Source organism: Siphateles boraxobius, unplaced genomic scaffold, assembly GCF_051911475.1.
Source record: "Siphateles boraxobius isolate OS27281-9 unplaced genomic scaffold, OSU_SipBor_1 45, whole genome shotgun sequence".
In the NCBI taxonomy this organism is placed as follows: Eukaryota; Metazoa; Chordata; class Actinopteri; order Cypriniformes; family Leuciscidae; genus Siphateles; species Siphateles boraxobius.
In genome coordinates this window covers 103,438-123,581 of record NW_027509086.1, presented here as the reverse complement: position 1 = coordinate 123,581, position 20,144 = coordinate 103,438, and the positions used below count along the sequence as shown (strand labels likewise).

Sequence of the window (20,144 nt, the reverse complement as noted above, 5' to 3'; positions counted from 1 at the left end):
GGTGACGTCATCGACCAGGAAACTATAAAGCACCCGAAAAACACAAGCGTGACAGCTTCTGGTAGGCCGAAGCAAGTGCTAACGGGCATGCGGGGAGTATTGCAGAACGACGCAGCGTCTCGTTCCCTCTTCAGGGAACTAGGGTAACATACGTAACCGAGACGTTCCCTTTCAAGGAAACTCGAGCTGCGTCAACGCTGTGGGAATGCTAATACCCACGTCCCCATAGAAGCAAGTGCCCGTCATGTGAAATCAGAGCACACAGAGGACGAGAGCACCGCCGCCCCTGGAGTGGAACAGAAGTCAAGATCATAGAACCTCACAAACATGTCCGGTGAGGACCAGCCTGCCGCATCACAGACATCGTGGAGAGAAACTCCTGATAATAAACCCTTGGAAGCAGCCATACTCCTAGTCGAGTGAGCTCGTACAGCCAAGGCTGAAGGCTGACCAGCCGAATCGTAAGCAAGGTAAATGGCCTCAACCACCCACTTGCTCATCCTCTGTTTAGATGCAGGACACCCCTTCCTGGGTGGCCCAAAGCAAATGAACAACTGTTCAAAATTCCTCCACAGGGCAGCTCTGTGGACATAAGCATCTAAAGCCCTAAGTTTCTCCTGGTCTGACGACGTAAAAGGAGGGGGAAAGAGAGCCTGCAGAACTATAGCTCTAGCAACATTCGAAGGGACCTTAGGAACATAACCCGGCCTAGGATGTAGGAAGGCCTTCACTATACCAGGCGAGAATTCCAGGCACGAGGGAGAAACCGAGAGTGCTTGAATGTCTCCAATTCTCTTAAGAAACGAAATAGCGAGAAGAAAAATAGTCTTTAGAGTGACGAATTTCTCAGGAACCTCTTCAATGGGCTCGAACGGAGCTAGGGAGAGACCTTCTAGTACGATGGCCAGATCCCAGCTCGGCACCCTCGTGCGAACTGCAGGCCTCAGCCTCAGAGAACCACGAAGAAAGAGAGTTATAAGCGGGTGTCTCCCCAAAGAGACTCCACTGAAAGGGACATGGTAAGCAGCTAGTGCCACCACGTACACCTTTAGTGTGGAGGGGGATAGCCCTGAGGAGAAACGCTCCTGCAGGAACTCCAGCACTGCACCCACTGGGCAGTTAACTAGGTCCAGCTGGTGTTCTCTAGCCTAGAAATCTAGACGCACCCTAGCGGCAGCAAAAAATATTTTGCAGCAAAGTGTGGTCTAGCAACTCTCCGTTGGCATTCGAGCTGGAAAAACCAAACTCTGGTCAGGCCAATCACATCGTGTATAGAGTTGGTGGGCAGGCTTAACATAATGACGGCAGAGTTGTGACGATTCCGCGTGATTTCCATAGGTGATTTGAATTCACTGCTACTTGAAAACAAAGAAGATGCTGCTGGCGAACAGCGGTCTTTCGAATCGGCTTTAGCCGCGACTCTGGATCACTGGATGACGGATACGGCAAAAGTTTAATAGAGGCCTATCAACTAACGTTAGCTCCGCTGGTGGAAAAACGCATGGGACTCACTCAGCCACAGCCGTTCGTTGCTCTGGTTGGTTGTAGCGCTGTCCAATTGCGTGCAGAGGGAATTTGAAAGACAACCCTTTATCCCACCCCTCGGATTGAGGTATGCCAATTGTGAGTCCCCAGACCTAACGTTTTGATAGGTCTGGCTTGCCAGGCAATGTGTTCTCCACACCAAGAAGTGAATAACCTCCACTTCAAGGCATATAACTTCCTCGTGGAAGGAGCTCTGGAGTGGAGGATGGTCTCAACAACCTTGGTTGAGAGACCTGAACTTAAGAGCTGGGCCCCCTCAGAGGCCAAGCCCACAGTTTCCACAGTTCTGGGCGGGGGTGGTGGACCAACCCTCTCGCCTGAGAGAGAAGGTCCCTCCTGATCGGAATCTCCAGAGGAGAGTCGTCGAGGAGGGACACTAGGTCCGTAAACCATACTCGGGCCGGCCAGAACGGGGCTACCAGTAGTAGACTGACCGCATCCCGGCAAACCATCTCCAGAACTCCCGGGAGCAGAGCAATCGTACCATACCGTACCACGCCTGTACCATAGCGTCCAACCCCAGAGGGGCTGGATGACTTAGAGAGAACCACCGTGGGCAGTGTGATGTCTCCCTGGAATCAAACAGGTCTACCTCGGCGCAACCGAAATGTTTCCAAAGGAGTTCCACCACCTCGGGGTGGAGTCTCCATTCCCCGGGCCTCGGCCCCTGCCTCGACAGGATGTCTGCCCCCTGATTTAGATACCCTGGGATATAAATCGCCCTTAATGAAAGTACCTTTCCCTGGGACCATAGAAGGATCTGGCGAGCCAGCTTGTATAACGGGCGCGAACGCAGACCCCCCCTGATGGTTTATGTAAGAGACCACCAATGTGTGGTCTGACCGGACAAGAACATGACGGCCTCTCAGGTCTGGGAGGAAGTGTTTCAGAGCCTGAAACACTGCCAACCTTTCTAGGCAATTTATGTGCCATGAGAGATGATGGTCCTGCCACAGACCCTGGGCTGAACGACCACTCATGATCGCCCCCCAACCTGTGAGGGAAGCATCTGTCGTTAGCGTTACACGACGACAAAGAGCTCCCAACACAGGTCCTTGGGACAGAAACCAAGATTCCCTCCACATGACCAGAGCACGGAGGCAACTCCGCGTGACTTTTAACATGCGGAGTGGGTTTCCCCTCGGGGAGAACACCTTGGTCCTGAGCCACCACTGTAACGGTCTCATGTACAGCAGGCCGCAAGGTATAACGTTGGACGCTGCTGCAATTAGACCCAGCAGTCCCTGGAACTGCTTTACAGTGAGCAACTGGCCTAGCTTCACCTGTTTTACGGCTGAGAGAATCGAAGTGATACCGGGAGGAGACGTGCCTGCATCGTTACCGAATCCCATAACACCCCCAGAAAAGAGGTCCTCTGTGATGGAGATAGCACGCTTTTCTTGGCATTCAGCCTCAACCCCAACATCCTGATGTGAGCGAGGACGACATCTCGATGCCGAATCGCTTGCTGCTCCGATTGAACTAGAATCAACCAACGTCTATATAGTTCAGGATGCAAATGCCCTGGAGATGCAGCGGGACCAGTGCTGCGTCCATGCACTTCATGCACTAATGTTCATCAGTGTTTAGTGTGTTGTGTTCATCAGTGTTTAGTGTGTAATGTTCATCTGTGTTTAGTGTGTAGTGTTCATCTGTGTTTAGTGTGCAGTGTTCATCAGTGTTTAGTGTGTAGTGTTCATCAGTGTTTAGTGTGTAGTGTTCATCTGTGTGTAGTGTTCATCAGTGTTTAGTGTGTAGTGTTCATCAGTGTTTAGTGTGTTGTGTTCATCTGTGTTTAGTGTGTAGTGTTCATCTGTGTTTAGTGTGTAGTGTTCATCAGTGTTTAGTGTGTTGTGTTCATCTGTGTTTAGTGTGTTGTGTTCATCAGTGTTTAGTGTGTAGTGTTCATCTGTGTTTAGTGTGTTGTGTTCATCTGTGTTTAGTGTGTAGTGTTCATCAGTGTTTAGTGTGTTGTGTTCATCAGTGTTTAGTGTGTTGTGTTCATCTGTGTTTAGTGTGTAGTGTTCATCAGTGTGTAGTGTTCATCTGTGTTTAGTGTGTAGTGTTCATCAGTGTTTAGTGTGTAGTGTTCATCTGTGTGTAGTGTGTAGTGTTCATCTGTGTTTAGTGTGTAGTGTTCATCAGTGTTTAGTGTGTTGTGTTCATCTGTGTTTAGTGTGCAGTGTTCATCAGTGTTTAGTGTGTTGTGTTCATCAGTGTTTAGTGTGTTGTGTTCATCTGTGTTTAGTGTGTAGTGTTCATCAGTGTTTAGTGTGTTGTGTTCATCTGTGTTTAGTGTGCAGTGTTCATCAGTGTTTAGTGTGTAGTGTTCATCAGTGTTTAGTGTGTAGTGTTCATCTGTGTTTAGTGTGTAGTGTTCATCTGTGTTTAGTGTGTAGTGTTCATCTGTGTTTAGTGTGTAATGTTCATCTGTGTTTAGTGTGTAGTGTTCATCTGTGTTTAGTGTGTAATGTTCATCTGTGTTTAGTGTGTAGTGTTCATCAGTGTTTAGTGTGTTGTGTTCATCAGTGTTTAGTGTGTAATGTTCATCTGTGTTTAGTGTGTAGTGTTCATCTGTGTGTAGTGTTCATCTGTGTGTAGTGTTCATCTGTGTTTAGTGTGTAGTGTTCATCAGTGTTTAGTGTGTAGTGTTCATCTGTGTGTAGTGTTCATCTGTGTGTAGTGTTCATCTGTGTTTAGTGTGTAGTGTTCATCTGTGTGTAGTGTTCATCTGTGTTTAGTGTGTAGTGTTCATCAGTGTTTAGTGTGTAGTGTTCATCAGTGTTTAGTGTGTAGTGTTCATCAGTGTTTAGTGTGTAGTGTTCATCAGTGTTTAGTGTGTAATGTTGTGTTTGATCATGAGGAAGTTCCAGTTGTTCTCTATATCAGTGTCAGTGTTTCTGAACTCCTGAAACGCCTCCATTGTATCTCGAGTTTCTTCCGGGAACGAACACGTCACAATATTCCTCATTATAATAATTCATACGCAGAATAAAGGGGAGGGGCCTGGTTGAGTTAGTAGTGTGTTAAACTGGCGGTTATGGTAAGGGGCGGGACATTTCCCAAACCCACTCAAAGCGCTCGACCAATCACAACACACTGATCCAGCCGACCAGCCGACCAATCAGAGCACAGTGTGCTTTTCAGAAGGAGGGGCTTCATAGAGACAGGAAGTAAACAGAGCGTTACTGAGAGACTGGGAAGAGAGGAGCCGCAACAATGGAGAATATGAGGAAATACTAATTTACAGGGGTGTCTGATAATCTATCTGAAAATATAAAGCTGTAGATGGGAACACATTTATGTCTGTCTGACTGACTGACTTACACTGGACAGGGCAATATATGATGAAGCTGATGCTGACTGAAGGGTCACGTGACCCCAGCGGAGCGTCTGATTGGCTGCCATCCAAGCAGCTTTGCTAACTTACTGCTGACTACTTAACTAGCACAGCTAATCCAGAGACACAGAGACTTCTGTGCATTAACAATACAATAATACATGCTGGCTATTAATTCTGATGGAGCCCATATATGTGCAGAATTAGGCAGACTATAAATATGACTGTAACAGGAGGGACTACAAAAGCAGCACAAGTTTAATTAAACAAACCTAATCACATCTAGATGATATAACTTAACGTAACAGTATAAACCGAGTCGCTTCTTCTATTTGAGTTCGAGATTCTACTGATTCTGTTCGTTCGTTTCTGCTCAAACTGCCCGTCTCGCTGTATACACTGAGTGACTGCTCTCATTAGCGCAGGGTGAATAAAGTCATGTTGTACCTGTGATGAATGCAGTGAGTTTCCTTCAGTAATGTGAGGTAAACAACAGCTCAACTCATCTCAGATCCTCACTCGAGACCCGCTGTTGTCATGGTGCCGAGAACGACGCTGCGTCACGTGACGTCACGAGGCCGTATCAAAATAAAAGTCCCGTGATCTATTCTGATTAGTTATATACCCCTTGTCTTGTAATTTTTTCCTTCTTTCTTTTGGTTTGTTTGTTCTACATTGTGACTGTTTCCTTCTTTGTTTATATAATGTTCTCAATAAAATAAAATAATAATAAAAAGTCCTGCTTTTCCCGTACTTTAGTGCATGTCTGAATGTGTTATGTTAAATATATCACATCGAATGACTACCGTGGATACCTGGCGGGCAACAATCGCTAACAAAATGGCGACAAACAGTGGCCAGCCAGGGGAATTGCAGCCTTGCAACATTCGATGTGATATATTTTATAAAACATAGCAAAGTATGAATAGGCTACTAATGTTTAGTTGTTGCACTGAAAGGCTGTCTGTGTAATGGACACGCACATATTTACAATACTTATGTATTTATAGAAATATACATACAGAAATATATGTATTCGTCAACATAACAATTTCAGTCATTCATAATTACAGTATATGTATTGTTTAATTTGTAGTAGGCTAACAGTACGTAAAACATTTATTAAAAAATAATCATGATAAATAAAAATGTTTAAAATGTTATTTTTGCTGCGTCCCAATTCGCATACTATCCGTCCTAAATAGTATTCGAAAATAGAATTAGTACGTCCCAAATCGTAGTATGTTGAAATGAGTGTTCCAAAGATACCCGGATGGTCTACTATATCCGGTCAGAATCCGAAGTGCAGATCGATGCACACTCCAACGGCTAAAATTGCCCACAACCCAACTACAAATACGAGTGAAAAGTGTTAAAAAAACTACAGATATGGAGGACGCGCGAGTCCGGCGGTTATGTAGAGAGGTTTAGATATATGGATAGAGGTTTCAGTGATTAATTATCAGTATCTAACCTGACGAAAATGTATTTATTCAACGTTATTCAAAATGATTCCTCTTGTAAGAAGATCTTTAGAGATTTTGACAGAATGAAACATACCGGTTTATTTGAAATTGCTAATATAACAAACATTACAATTTTATTTGGGAAATATCATATACATAAAGCAAGATGCGTGTTAACTGTACCAAATGGTAGACTATTTTCCACTGACTTAAAGTTTTTTTACAACTCTCTGACAATCGCTGATAAGACATACAGCTGTTTAAAAGGATACTTGATGTAGGCTATAGATGTAGATTCGATTTTTGATACAAGATGCAGAATTGTGATTTAATTTTTTATAGATTCAAGTGTTTTGTATGACTCTGTATTCCCCTGTTATTTAAAAAAAAGAGCATGAAATCAACCTTCAAAATCTAAATGCATGTTGTAGACTGGGCCTATATATCTTACTATAAACAAATAATCTGTACATAAGTTTAATTAAAGGACAAGATCGGTGTTTTACACTTAAAGCCCTGTTTTAAGATCGTTTCTGATGAAATAGAAGGTTAAGATTGAAATTTGGACACATGCTGCTGTCCTGAGAATTTTAGGTTTCTGTGTTAAATGAAAAACATTCTTACAGAAGGCGCATACATCAGCTAAATCACAGTATTTGGACAAAAGTGCGTTACAATGGTATATATTGTGCAGAATTTCTCTCATTTTATTGCAATATTTAAATGGTAGCGACCATGTTTTCCTCCATTGAATGTTATCTATTATGGACACCCAAAAATATTTCCCTTTGGAGTAAATAAGTTTCTTGATTGAAAGAGTTGACGAATGTATTCTGTATATACTATATTATTTCTGTATTCTGACGAATGTATATGTATTATTACAATCTTTACTTAAAAGTGAAACAGCTCCCAAACATAGCAAGGATAGTTGTTCAGAACATGACTCATGTTCTCTTCATAACACAGTTAAACTCTGTAAACGGGACAGGACATTGGTAGATATTTATAAAACTCTCATAAGATAACACATCACCATTACAGTTGAATAGATCAGCAATAAAAATTGTTTTTATTAAACCATTTATCAAAAAAGATTGATCTCTAATTTGTGATTGTAAACCAATGCTAACAGAGCTTGTTGATGAAAGCTAGCCAATTAATGGGTAATTTACAAGAGTAATTACATTTCATCATAAAAGAAAGGCCACCTTTTAAATATATTATTGGGGATAAAATACCACAGAATCTGACCCAAGCAAGCATCTCTTCAACCAATTAATTTTGAATGTATTGTTAGTATCGTCAAAATTCAGGACTTCAAGACCCCCCCTCACTCCTTTTGTTTGCTAAAATATATTTATTCAACTTGTGATTTATCAATATTTTTGGAGTGATTATCTACAGCTAAAGACAGGGAAGGGTACACAAATCAAGACTCTGCCTAAAATTGACAGATCTATTTGTGCCAGCTATTAAAAATATATTTAGTCATGAAAACAACATATTTCTCTCTGTAATCTCCAATCACGTGGTGCGCTTAAGCCCCGCCCCTGTAATTAACATACAACAACTTTATTTTTTAAATGGTATACGTTTTTTTAGATGTAGTTTTGATGTTAACAGAATAGCTCTCAGATTACCTTTGATTTTCAGTCTCGGTATTGTTCTGAACTCCATCTCTGTTCAGAAATCAGGCACTTGTGGGAATGAAGGTCTCCAAACAGGTTTTAGATCAATTTGATTTAATTAATGATAAGTGCAGTAACCAGTCAATTAGATCTCTCTTTGTTATACAATTCGAAAGTCTTATACACTGCATTAAAAATGATTGTATAATGTTTGTGAGAAAGTCAATAATCACTCAGACTCGCTGACATTGCTCTTGTTTTTGTCTTTTATTTGACGATACAGACACTATATACAACATTTATCGCATTACAACAATTTGCTTTTGGTTAAACAAGCAGTATAGACATCTACAGATGATCATACACAGATTTTGGTATTGACAAGGATTTGATATATTTCACGTAATATGAAGGATTGTGAGCCTTAAGTCATAAAAACACAAACAAACAATAACTAAAATGAGCCGAAATGACTTGTATCTGCTGTCTGCACTGATGCCCACTGTAGGAAACATGTGACTGCGCTTCACAGACGGTGTGTGTGTAACACTGAACAATACACAAGCATGTTGAACTTCATAAAAACACTGAACAACCAGAGCTACAATATTACATCCTTACACAACCTCATCAGATCAAAAAAAATCCCTTTGCAATAAAAATAAAATCTAATAGTTATTTTACATTCTTTAAAACCTTCTACAATATCCCGGATGTTAAGATGAGCAGAAGAGCAGATCTCAGTCGCTGTCGCTGCCAGACTCACTCAGCTGAAGATCGTTCCCTGAGAACAACAACACACACTTTATCTTCTCCTGAGAACAACAACACACACTTTATCTTCTCCTGAGAACAACAACACACACATCTTATGCTGGTGATGAGAAGAGAATCAGATTCGCACACTATGCTTCCTAAATAGATAAAAATGAGGATTTCAAATATACCCGGATGATCTACTTTTCTCGGTTAGCATCTGAATTGCAGAACACGCTAGGGCCGTGTGTGTCCACCAAAGCATTTTATTACGCGTCTGGAGTATTTTTTCAATTGTTTTCAATGGGAGCGCCGCGTTTTTAGAAGCGAGGCGCTGAGCGTGTATTTAAAGTGTAAATTGCAGGTTAAATTTTTCACGAAGATAATGCAATGTGCTTATTAAACATAAAGATAAGAACCGCCCACCATTGTTTTTTATGTTTTTTATGCTAAATTGCCGAATATAATATGAAAAGTTGGTACGTTTTACAGTGGTTTTAAGCACGCCCCCTCCCTTCCACTAGGCTGGGCGTGACGTCATAACAGGGACTCCAAGCCTAGAGTTACCGTTAGTCTAACGGCAAGTAACAAAAATGGTGAACTATTGTGTTTGTGCGGGATATATACTTCTAATACGGGAGAGAGGCTCCACAAGTTCCCCAAGGACAAACGGCTGATTCGTGCCTGGGTGAAGTTTGTGGCTACGAAGCGAGCTGATTTTACTGGTGCCTCTGTGACAAAGTCGCGGATCGAGCTGCTCCGCTAAACTCCAAAACGCGTTCGCCTCACGACAGCAAATGCTCTCCACTGCTGATTCCATTGGGTGGCATAGCCCACACAAACACCTGTCAGACACAGCGATAGGGACATCCATCTATTTTTTTCTTTCTGACAATGAGCATTGTTAATTAGTTGCGGGTTAGCACAGGCGATATCGCGTTCTGTCAACAGATGCCAGCAAAAGCGCCATTGTGCCTGTGCAGTGTGTGCATCTCTACAGCTCTGATTGGGACCACTAACACCATGTAAGTGAATAATGTCTTCAGTTGTTGTCCCTTCTTGCTATTCTACATGACGGCAAGATTTTGAAAAGACTTTAGCATGTTTCCTAATGTTATCCGGGCTAGCACCAGGCTAACCTAGGCTAGCTCTAGCTACTCACCAGGAAACCTGGCCAACCCTCCACTAATTTTCCTCACACCAAGCATTAATAACTCTTTGAGGGCCATGATTTCTGACAATTTCCTCCCCTCTCTCACGCCTGACTGGTTCAAAATTGTAGGGCTGTGGTCCAACAAGAATTTGATGGTTTCCCACCTCTTCCGTCTCCCAGTCGTTCTCCATAGTCAAACCACAAACAGTAGGAATCTAGCAGAGTACGGGTTGCTACTCCCTGTTATGACGTCATCACCCAGTTACGGTAAAAAACATGCTACCTTTGAAGAAACCCCAATAAATCTTATTTTAACGCATTTTAAGACAGACATTTTTAAATATGTACATATTGAGCACTTTAATTAACACATTAATTGATTGTGGTGGTTAACCTGCAATTTACACTTTAACGCTGAAGCGCCGAGCGCTCGGTGTTTTTTTACTGGTCGCCGAGAGTTGAAGAATGTTCAACACTGGGTAAAACGCTGCGCTCATCACTGTCACTTTTTACCCAGCCGTCCAATCACAGTGTAGGAGAGGCGGGACAAACACCACACGACCAACTGTCACAACATTCTTTATGTACAACGACGTCAACCAGCAGAGCTAACCGAACAAAATGGATGAAAAATAAATTTTTAGTATGAAACAAATTATCTGCGAAATCAGTTACAAGTAAACTGTGCTGCGGATATTCTGTATCATAGCAACGAATCGTCTCAACTGAAAAAACGCAGCGCTGCCAAAACGCTCTCAAGCGCCCACAGCTAGGCGTTTCCAGCTGTAGTGGACACACGGCCTAACGGCTAATATTTTCCGTAACTCATCGCGCGTTGCACGATACGAGTGAAAAGTGTTTAAAAAAACTACAGATATGGAGGACGCGCGAGTCCGGCGGTTATGTAGAGAGGTTTAGATAAAAGGGGTTTGAGTGATTCACTATCAGTATCTAAACTGACGAAACATTTTTTACTCAGTGCTGTCCACATTATATTTCATCTGCAGCAGCATTGTGAACTTGTGTAAAGATACGTTAAATCATTCACTTTTAAATGCATCATAATATTCAAATTGCAAACACATAAGGAGAGTCTCCGCATGAAAGACCCACGACTGCAGATCAACGTGCGAAAACATTTCTCTCCGAAACGGTCGGAAATCAAATTAAAATTGAATGTGGAGAATTTTAACTGTGACATTGACAGGGCAGTTTACTGTGACAGGATTCAATAACTATAATAATTAATTAATAATTTGTAACATTTATACTAGGGCACAGCACATGACACGTGTGTGTGTGTGATTCTTACTGAGCGTGTTCATCAGTTGGCTGCTGCCCTGTGATTGGCTGAGCGTGTTCATCAGTTGGCTGCTGCCCTGTGATTGGCTGAGCGTGTTCATCAGTTGGCTGCTGCCCTGTGATTGGCTGAGCGTGTTCATCAGCTGGCTGCTGCCCTGTGATTGGCTGAGTCCGTTGTCTGTGTTGTTCCCGCCGGGAGAGAGACGAGTGTCCGGTTCTGAGTCGCTGCCGGAGCTGTTGTCTTCAGTGCCGCTGCCCGAGTCTGAGGAAGAAGAGCTGCTGCTCATCTGCTCGATCACGTCCACCTCGGCCCGAAGCTCTGAGACACACACACACACACACACACATCACACCTCGACACAGCACTGGAGTCAGCGTTGCAACCTTAAACTGTTGTTTTCAGGCTCTACTAGAACAGGTTTTCCTGCTTGAATGTTGATTATTTTCCTCATATTCTCCATTGTTGCGGCTCCTCTCTTCCCAGACTGTCAGTAACGCTCTGTTTACTTCCTGTCTCTATGAAGCCCCTCCTTGTTGTCCCGCATCGGAGCGAGGATCACCCTCGCCCTTTTGTAGTAGCCTAGGCTGGCTCTATTTATCATCAAAACAAAAATAAATTACAGATTAGGTGGGTGAGGGCAAGGGCAAGGGTGATCCTCGCTCCGATGCGGGACAGCAGGTCATTGAACTGGGCGCGGGACAGGCGTAAGTACCGCTGAAAGCGGCCGTCATCCAGGCGCAGCTCCTGGAGCAACTGGTGAAACTCGCCGAACTGGGTTCGCCTCCGAAGGGTCTGGTGGACCCAAATACGGCGATGATGATCCCTACGCCGCTGTTCTGCTCTTCAGAGCAAATACAGAGCGTTGACTCTCTCGATAAATGACCCATCAACAACAGACATCTTGTAAAAAGATGGCCGCCAACGGGGTTCGAAACTTTTGAAACTTTCGCCTCTGACGCGCGTAAATTTCGCTTCAAACTTTTGTTTTTACGCGTGTCAGTTTCACTCGTCGCGCGAATTAACACAAAGCATTCAAGCGTCAAACTAGACACGAATTTGACGCGCTATTCGCGTCTGATGTTAAAGCACAGTAAGGGAACAAGTATTGCGCAGCTATATGCTATGGGGAAAACTCTGAATACTGAAGCCTTTTGTATAATAGTGCAGAGACTACTCTCAGTGGTCAGTGGTAACTGCATGAACCTATGGCAGAGCGGCGTAACTGCGAACCAATTGGTGCACAGCCCGCGAGCTGAGCGCAGAGCCCGCCAGAATGGGCGGGGCATCTGCCTATAAATGACACTCGTTTCGCCATAAATTCAGGTTTATCGACTGAAGCGAAGAACGCGGAGTCATGTGCGCCATAGCACGGCCGTCTACACAATACTCGTTCCCTTTCGAACGGTCAGTCATATTGCGTAGCTATACGCTCTGGGGAACCAATCCAATCACGCCATGCTATGTTAAGCAGAACGACCTGTTCAATGACCCAAGGTTGGGACATGACGCCTCGAGATGGCTCGATAGGGCAAAGGCCCTAATAATGATGGACCGGGCTCGTACAGAGGCAAGCGCAGGGACTTCCAAGTTAAACAAATCTGGCGAAGGTAGACAGCGAGGACCAGCTGGCCGCCGTGCATAAATCGCCAGTGGATACTCCACTAGCCCATGCCCAGGAGCAGGCCACGCCTCTAGTGGAGCGTGCTCTGATGCCTGTGGGAAATTGCAGGCCCATAGAAGCGTATGCTAGAGCGATAGCGTCCACCAGCCATCATGATAATCTTTGCTTCGTGACTGGAAGCCCTTTGGTGCCACCGCCAAAGCTTTCGAAGAGCTGCTCCGACTGTCTGTCCCGGGCGGAGCGCTCCATATATGATCTCAGAGCCCAAACCGGGCAGAGTAGGTGTAATTGTTGCTCGTCTTCCGATGTGGGAAGAGCAGAAAGTCTGTGCTTTGAAGGGGGTTGAAAGTATCTTGGGCACGTAGCCATGCCTTGGTTTGAGGATGACTTTAGAGCACCAAGATTTGTCAGTTCTTCGTGAACTTCTGGGAAGAAAGGGTCAGATCGCTGGTGCCCCGGCAGGAACCATTCGTCCAGCGGTTGCGAGGGCTTCTCAGGAGGGGCCCAGTCGAGACCGAGCCCCTCCACTGCTTTACACAGGACGCGGATAAGCTCGGCATCCAGTCCAGCTCTGGAGTAGCTGCCTTCTTTAGACGGCAAGGGGGCGGGGTCATCAAGACAGAGCCCGACCAATCCTCTGTGTCCGAAGTCGCCAATGACAGAGAGGGATCGTGAGGATCCTCCTCGTGTCTGCCGAACGAGACGACGCCGCTCGAACAACACAGGTGATATCTCTCTCTGTGTGGAGAAAGTGAGGCACGCAGGGTCTGAGCCGGCGTCAACTCACTAACCTCCAAATGCTCATCCCTCACACTCCACCCGCTTTTCCTTCGAGGCTCGAGAGGAAAAGAAAACGTGACAGAGCGAGGTACGGAGTCGCGCTCTGATTAGAACGCAATCCTAGAGCGGAGAGATGAGAGCGGCATATTCTCACAGAGAGTGCAGCTCGTCTCAGTAAGAGCCGCGTCCGCGTGGGCTTTGCCCAGGCAGGCGACACACTCGCTGTGTTTGTCCTCGGAGGGGCTCTGCATGTGCCACAGCCGTGGCAAGACATTTGCATCAACGTCGTGGCTCTTTTAAAAATTTGCCTCTTTTAGGCGCTCGCCAGAGAGCAAAGGGAAACCCCTGTGTGTGTATGTGTGTGTGTCTGACCTCGCTTGATGTCGTCCAGCTGTGGCTCTGGTGAAGGGTTGTCTTTGCCTGGCGAGCTCCTAGCGCCCCCTGCTGGCCGGAGGGGTGTGCGGAACTGAGCCGTCAGTGGAGTCGCTCTCACCGACTGCTGATCGAGACGAGCCTGGACCTTACTGCTGCCCTCGGCCCTGACCAGCACACACACACACAAACACACACACAATCATCATCATCAGCACCTCATCTGCTGCCCTCGGCCCTGACCAGCACACACACACACACACACACACGCACACACAATCATCATCAGCACCTCATCTGCTGCCCTCGGCCCTGACCAACCAACACACACACACACAATCATCATCAGCACCTCATCTGCTGCCCTCGGCCCTGACCAGCACACACACACACACACACACACACACACACACGCACACACAATCATCATCATCATCAGCACCTCATCTGCTGCCCTCGGCCCTGACCCACACTCATCATCCACATCTCATCTCACTGGACACATGAGCACAGAAATACACACGCATTCTCTGCGATACTGCCAGTCATGTGAATTCAGTCAAATGCTCACATTGCATGTTTTAGTTAGAATGATTGTATTGTTATGCATCTATAACTGATCGTGCAGGATGTGAATACTAGGTACTATTGCATGTATCAATGCTTACGAACACAAACACCACTAGTTTATTCCAGCGTAGAAAAGCTTGAGGTGAGCATGATCTCTGTAGGGGAGCTGAACGTGTTTATCGTGTGGATTAACTGATACACTCACTTCTGACCCTCACACTAAACTGTGGGACGTGTTTGATATTAAACGGTGTTATTAAAAGCGTATAAAGTTGCGAAAGAGATGCTGTTCCCCAGACGGCTTTCTGTGTGCGCGCTCCGGGACAGGACAGAATGCGCATAAGTGAAGTATACTGTGGTATTCAGACACGCAGCCAAAGGGTCAAATATCCTACACACAAATATGTTGAATTGCCATTTTGCCGAATAACCTCCTAAACACAGTCGGTTATGTCTTACGTAAATGTAAACACTAAGAAAGAGCGTGTGTGTAACAGTATATTGGATCAGTGCAGCACTTAAAGTCCCCCTGTAGTCAATCATTTTATTCCTTAAAACTCTGATCAGCAGAATGACTGTAGCAAGGTTAGATGTAGTGGGAAGGAGGAGGCGGGAACCGGCAAACATTCAAATACTTTAATAAATATAAAATAAACAAATACAAAACGAAAGTAAAGGCAACAGTCCCTCGTCCTGCTCGCCACAATGACATATTTAAACGTTCATGCCACAAAATATCTTGAATGTAACTCGACACCCTTGCCTCATTTAGTATGCGCGGTTCTATGAATATGCAAATGAGCCCCGCCTCCACTCACTCACTCACTCAGAGATCCACTCGTTGACGTTCACACGTTGATCTGATTGGTTACAAGGTAGTTTGTGACGTCAGAAACACCAGCGATTTCAAAGCGTGTTTTTGAGACTGTCTTTGGTTCACTGCAGTTTTAAGCAGGAAATACTCAGCAATGCTGTCGACTTATGAACTTATTTCATTTGTATTTGTATTTGGGGGCAGTCATGGCCTAATGGTAACAGAGTTGGACTGGTGACTCAAAGGTTGCTGGTTCGATTCCAGTACCGGCAGGAATATGACTGAGGTGTCCTTGAGCAAGGCACCTAACCCCCAATCGCTCCCCGGGCGCCACTCAAGGCTGCCCGCTGCTCCGGGTGTGTGTATCCACGTTTGCAGTGTGTGTGTGTTCACTACTCACTACTCTGCTCCTAATGTGTGTGCACTTACTTGGATGGGTTAAATGCAGAGGTCAAATTCCAAGTATGGGTTACTATACTTGGCCATCACGTGTCACTTTCACTTTCACTTTTTCACTTTCACTATTTTGTTCTGTTGTATTTTTTGTGTGCAATTAGTTTCTTTGTTCTTATAGTATTACTGACTGTTTGCTTTTCTTATGTAAGAGTTTTAGGACTTTTTAAATGCATTAGGTGACCTAGTAGTTTTTGCTGAAGTATCCATAATTATGAAATTTCACTGATACTTAAAATTACTCATAATGAAATATGACTTTTATCATATCACCCACCAATAATCCTATTAAATAACCATGATTTTAATATTAATGGGGTCACCGGATGCAAAACTCACTTTTATATGGTGTTTGCATATAAATGTGTGTTTTGCAGTGTGTGGACAACCACCATATGATGAAGAAAATCCATTCACTCCTTTTTTTTATCCTCAAAAAGCCTAAACACTCTCAATAATCAAGCCGTTTGGATTTTCTAAGCAATATGATGTCATATTGCTCATGCTCTGCCCACGACCACTGACGGACTGTCTTGTATTAGCATATTTCCCGTATTAGCATATTTCCTGTATTAGCATATTTCCTGTATTAGCATATTTCCTCTATTAGCATGTTTCCCATATTAGCATATTTCCCATATTAGCATATTTCCTGTATTAGCATATTTCCTGTATTAGCATATTTCCCATATTAGCATATTTCCTGTATTAGCATATTTCCCGTATTAGCATATTTCCTGTATTAGCATATTTCCTGTATTAGCATATTTCCTCTATTAGCATGTTTCCCATATTAGCATATTTCCCATATTAGCATATTTCCTGTATTAGCATATTTCCTGTATTAGCATATTTCCCATATTAGCATATTTCCTGTATTAGCATATTTCCCGTATTAGCATATTTCCTGTATTAGCATATTTCCTGTATTAGCATGTTTCCCATATTAGCATATTTCCCGTATTAGCATATTTCCCGTATTAGCATATTTCCTGTATTAGCATATTTCCTGTATTAGCATATTTCCCGTATTAGCATATTTCCTGTATTAGCATATTTCCCGTATTAGCATGTTTCCCATATTAGCATATTTCCCATATTAGCATATTTCCTGTATTAGCATATTTCCCGTATTAGCATATTTCCCGTATTAGCATATTTCCGCCCTCAGCTAGTTGTATACGGTCCATCAGGAGGTAAAAGGCTGATGTTTTACACAACCATTGAGGAATCTTAACTAAAGTATGTTACAAACTTTACATTAAGACCCTAAAGAATCATACCAACTTGTGGAAATTGGGCATGCGATGACCCCTTTAACCAAAAGACTCGGTTAGAGTGAATGTAAACTGAGAAAGAGCGTGTGTGCATCAGTATATTGGATCCGTGCAGCTCTTAAAGTGACAGCGGCCTAATAAATCTGCTTCAGTCATCAAGAGAGAGTGACGCACGTGTTTTGCGTTTCACAGTCCGGTGTCTTTAATACACTCAGCACATTACTGATTCCTCCGCCACGCTCACCTGGTCTTCTTGACCTGTATGCTGCTGCTGAGCTTCTCCAGCATGAACTCGCCAGTGTCGTGGTTGATGATGAGCACGCAGTCCTTCTGATACGGCTTCTTGTTGCCCTTGAAGACGGTCATGGGCGGCGTGGATCCCTGCGGACGAGAGTGGGTGAGCACACACACACACACACACACACACACGCACACGGCAGACGGACACACTCTTACCGGGATGTGTGGGAGTGTGATGGTCACCTCCTCGCCCTTGCCCACCTGCAGCTCTCCCTCACACGACGTGTCGATCGACGCCGGCTTAAAGTCATCTGAGGAGGACACACACAACCGGCTCGGGAAATTACTTTTATTATTATTGGATACTTGTCATAAAATTTAAATTTTGATTCCTTTGTGAGCATTTCAGTACGACTTTAAACCAAGCGCTGTTTCCTGTGTGTGTGTGTATCAGTGTACTGGATCTGTGCAGCTCTTAAAGTGACAGCACTAATATTCCTGCCGTCTCTATAATAACACTAATCACACAACACAAGACAGAGAGGAAATGTACTCGTTCTTGACTGAATAAGTAGCTATATTTGTAATGTATATTGTATTTATAAAGTGCAGTGTTATTTTACATTTGATTACAGTTTAAGTTCCTGAATACCTGAAAATAATAAAAAACTGTTTATTTTAATCGTATCTTTGTTCAGTTGTGTCTATTTGTTGGGATTGCTAATTTTTTATTTGTTCTTTTTTAACTACTGAGTGTTTATTGTCTTTAATAATGCTCCACATTTATATTAGTCAGTCTAGTTGTTCTTCTATGGTATTTTTAAACCTCAGGCAAACGCTCCTTGTGTAAGTGTTCTTTAACCTGTAGATTTCCGTTCATCATATTCAGCTACAATTAAATGTTTTGCAATGAGACTAAATGTGAATTACCTTTACCTTATTGGAATCGAAATTAGGAATCAAATTCAAATTCAATCAAATTTGTTCCCATTAAGGGGCGATTGTATACCCGTCTAAGGGTAATTTTTATAATCACCTTATGTAGTAGCCTATCTGTGCTGTTTTTTGATGTAAGATATTTTAATTTAATAAATTGAGTAATCAATCATAATACTATAGTATGTAGTATGTAAAATAGCTTACATAAAGTAAATCAATTATGAAATTAAAAAACAGTAACTCATTACAGGGTACAGCTGCGATATTACAAAATCATTATTGACGATAAACATTTTTTGTGTGTGGAGAAATGGCATATTAATGCGTATTTTCTAATGCATTGAAAAGCAGTTATCAGTTCTCTATTAGTTTCGCCCGTGCAGCTTAAAATATCATTGTTATTCAAACGTGCTTTTCTGTAAATCTGAATCCATATGATTTAGCAGTTTATATTCTGCACTTTAAGGTTCAGGTTATTTAACAATAATATCTTGTTAACACTTTTCAATGAGATGCCATTTGTTAACATAAGTAAACTACCTTTGGTAACATGAACTGCCTATGAAAAATACTTCTAAAGCAGTGATTAATCTCAGCTAATGTTAGTTTCAGTGATTACTAATACATTCTTAAAATCAAAAGTTGTATTTTTAACATTAAAGCGACCCTATAATGGTTTTTCGATTATTCCCTTTCATGCAGTGTGTATAGCGTGTGTGAATGTAAACGTTCTGCAAAGTTGTAATGTTGAAAGTGACTAATTATTGATGTATACATTTTCTACCAGGTGTTCAAAATACTTAGTTTTGCGTTTTAGATTGTATAAGTTTCCGGCATAAACTCACGTTATTACGGTCTTACTGAAACACTTCTGCTAATCAGCTGTGGGCCACTATTACCTAAAACTGTCTATTAATGCAGATCGCCGGTCGTTCTCACTACTTTGAGGAGAGATTAAGGATGGAGTAAGATTACGAGTAAGATTTTACTTCTGATACAAGTAAACCTATTGTAGGAGACTTCAAAACAAAAGGTGCCTTTAAAATAGCATAATAGGGACACTTTAAGTGTCTTGACTCTTGAGATAACATGAACAAGCATTGAACAGATGTATTTTTACACAGATTTAGTTAATTCATTAAAGTCGTCATGAAATCAAAATGGACAATTTTGTTTTTTTTATGGAATATAGCAGTGTGTATTCTAAAAGATTTATCCGCACACGTCATCATTATTGTGTTAATAATCTTGAATCAGAATAAGTTCCTCTTGCAGCTTCTCTTCTATGATGATGTGGGCGGGGCAACCTGTCACTCACATGAGATCAGCCAATAGCAAACCACAACCATCCAATCAATTCCACACGGACACAATCAAGCCCCGCCCACATGTGTTCTTGTTCGCAAATTCACTTTCATGCGACTTTAACTAATGTTAAAAAAAAGTGTTACAATTTTTTTATTTAATAATTTGGTTATTAATCAGTGCCAAAACTAAAAAAGAACGCAGATTACGTTAGCTTCTTCAGTTGTCTGTAAGTATCGCGCCGAAATTAAACCGGTCTGATTTTCCCGCTGTCAATGACGTCACATCACATCTTCGCGCTGGATGTTTATTATTCAGCTGCTAAAGGTTGCCTCTGCTAAACACTAATCTTGAGATTAGAGGTGTGCGTGTGTTACTCACATCGGATGGTGTGGAAGGAAGATTTGGGTCTCTTCTCGAAACTGTCTCCGAGCTTCAGCACATGCTCCTCTTTATCCAGAGGCGTGTTCGCGCTCCCGTTCATCACACCCGGTCCAGAACCGCAGAATCTCACCGGTAAACAAACAGCCGAGGAGAAGTGGCCAAAACACTGCGACAGATCCAACACTTCCGGGTCGT

General features: G+C 43.1%; 2 protein-coding genes across 6 annotated transcripts in view; both read right to left on the bottom strand.

Moving 5' to 3' along the window:
• Window positions 1–5,462, bottom strand: part of bbs9 (Bardet-Biedl syndrome 9) — a 225,146-nt gene extending 219,684 nt beyond the window's left edge. The window contains exon 1 of the mRNA XM_077200194.1: window positions 5,333–5,462. The gene's annotated coding sequence lies outside the window, so the exon portion shown is untranslated. The remainder of the gene's footprint in view (window positions 1–5,332) is intronic.
• A 2,768-nt stretch (window positions 5,463–8,230) lies between these two features.
• Window positions 8,231–20,076, bottom strand: eaf1 (ELL associated factor 1). Of its 5 annotated transcripts, none has more exons than XM_077200190.1 (6): window positions 19,947–20,076; window positions 17,538–17,632; window positions 17,326–17,462; window positions 13,968–14,134; window positions 11,204–11,512; window positions 8,231–8,766 (listed from the first exon to the last, which is right to left on the bottom strand). In XM_077200190.1, exons 1-6 carry the CDS (start codon window positions 20,047–20,049, stop codon window positions 8,723–8,725), a joined length of 855 nt encoding a protein of 284 aa, XP_077056305.1. In that variant the 5' UTR covers window positions 20,050–20,076; the 3' UTR covers window positions 8,231–8,722. The 5 variants fall into 5 exon arrangements, with proteins under 5 accessions (XP_077056305.1, XP_077056307.1, XP_077056303.1 ...); XM_077200192.1 differs by having other exon boundaries at window positions 11,282–11,512; XM_077200188.1 differs by having other exon boundaries at window positions 17,326–17,632.
• Between the last annotated feature and the right edge of the window lie 68 nt (window positions 20,077–20,144).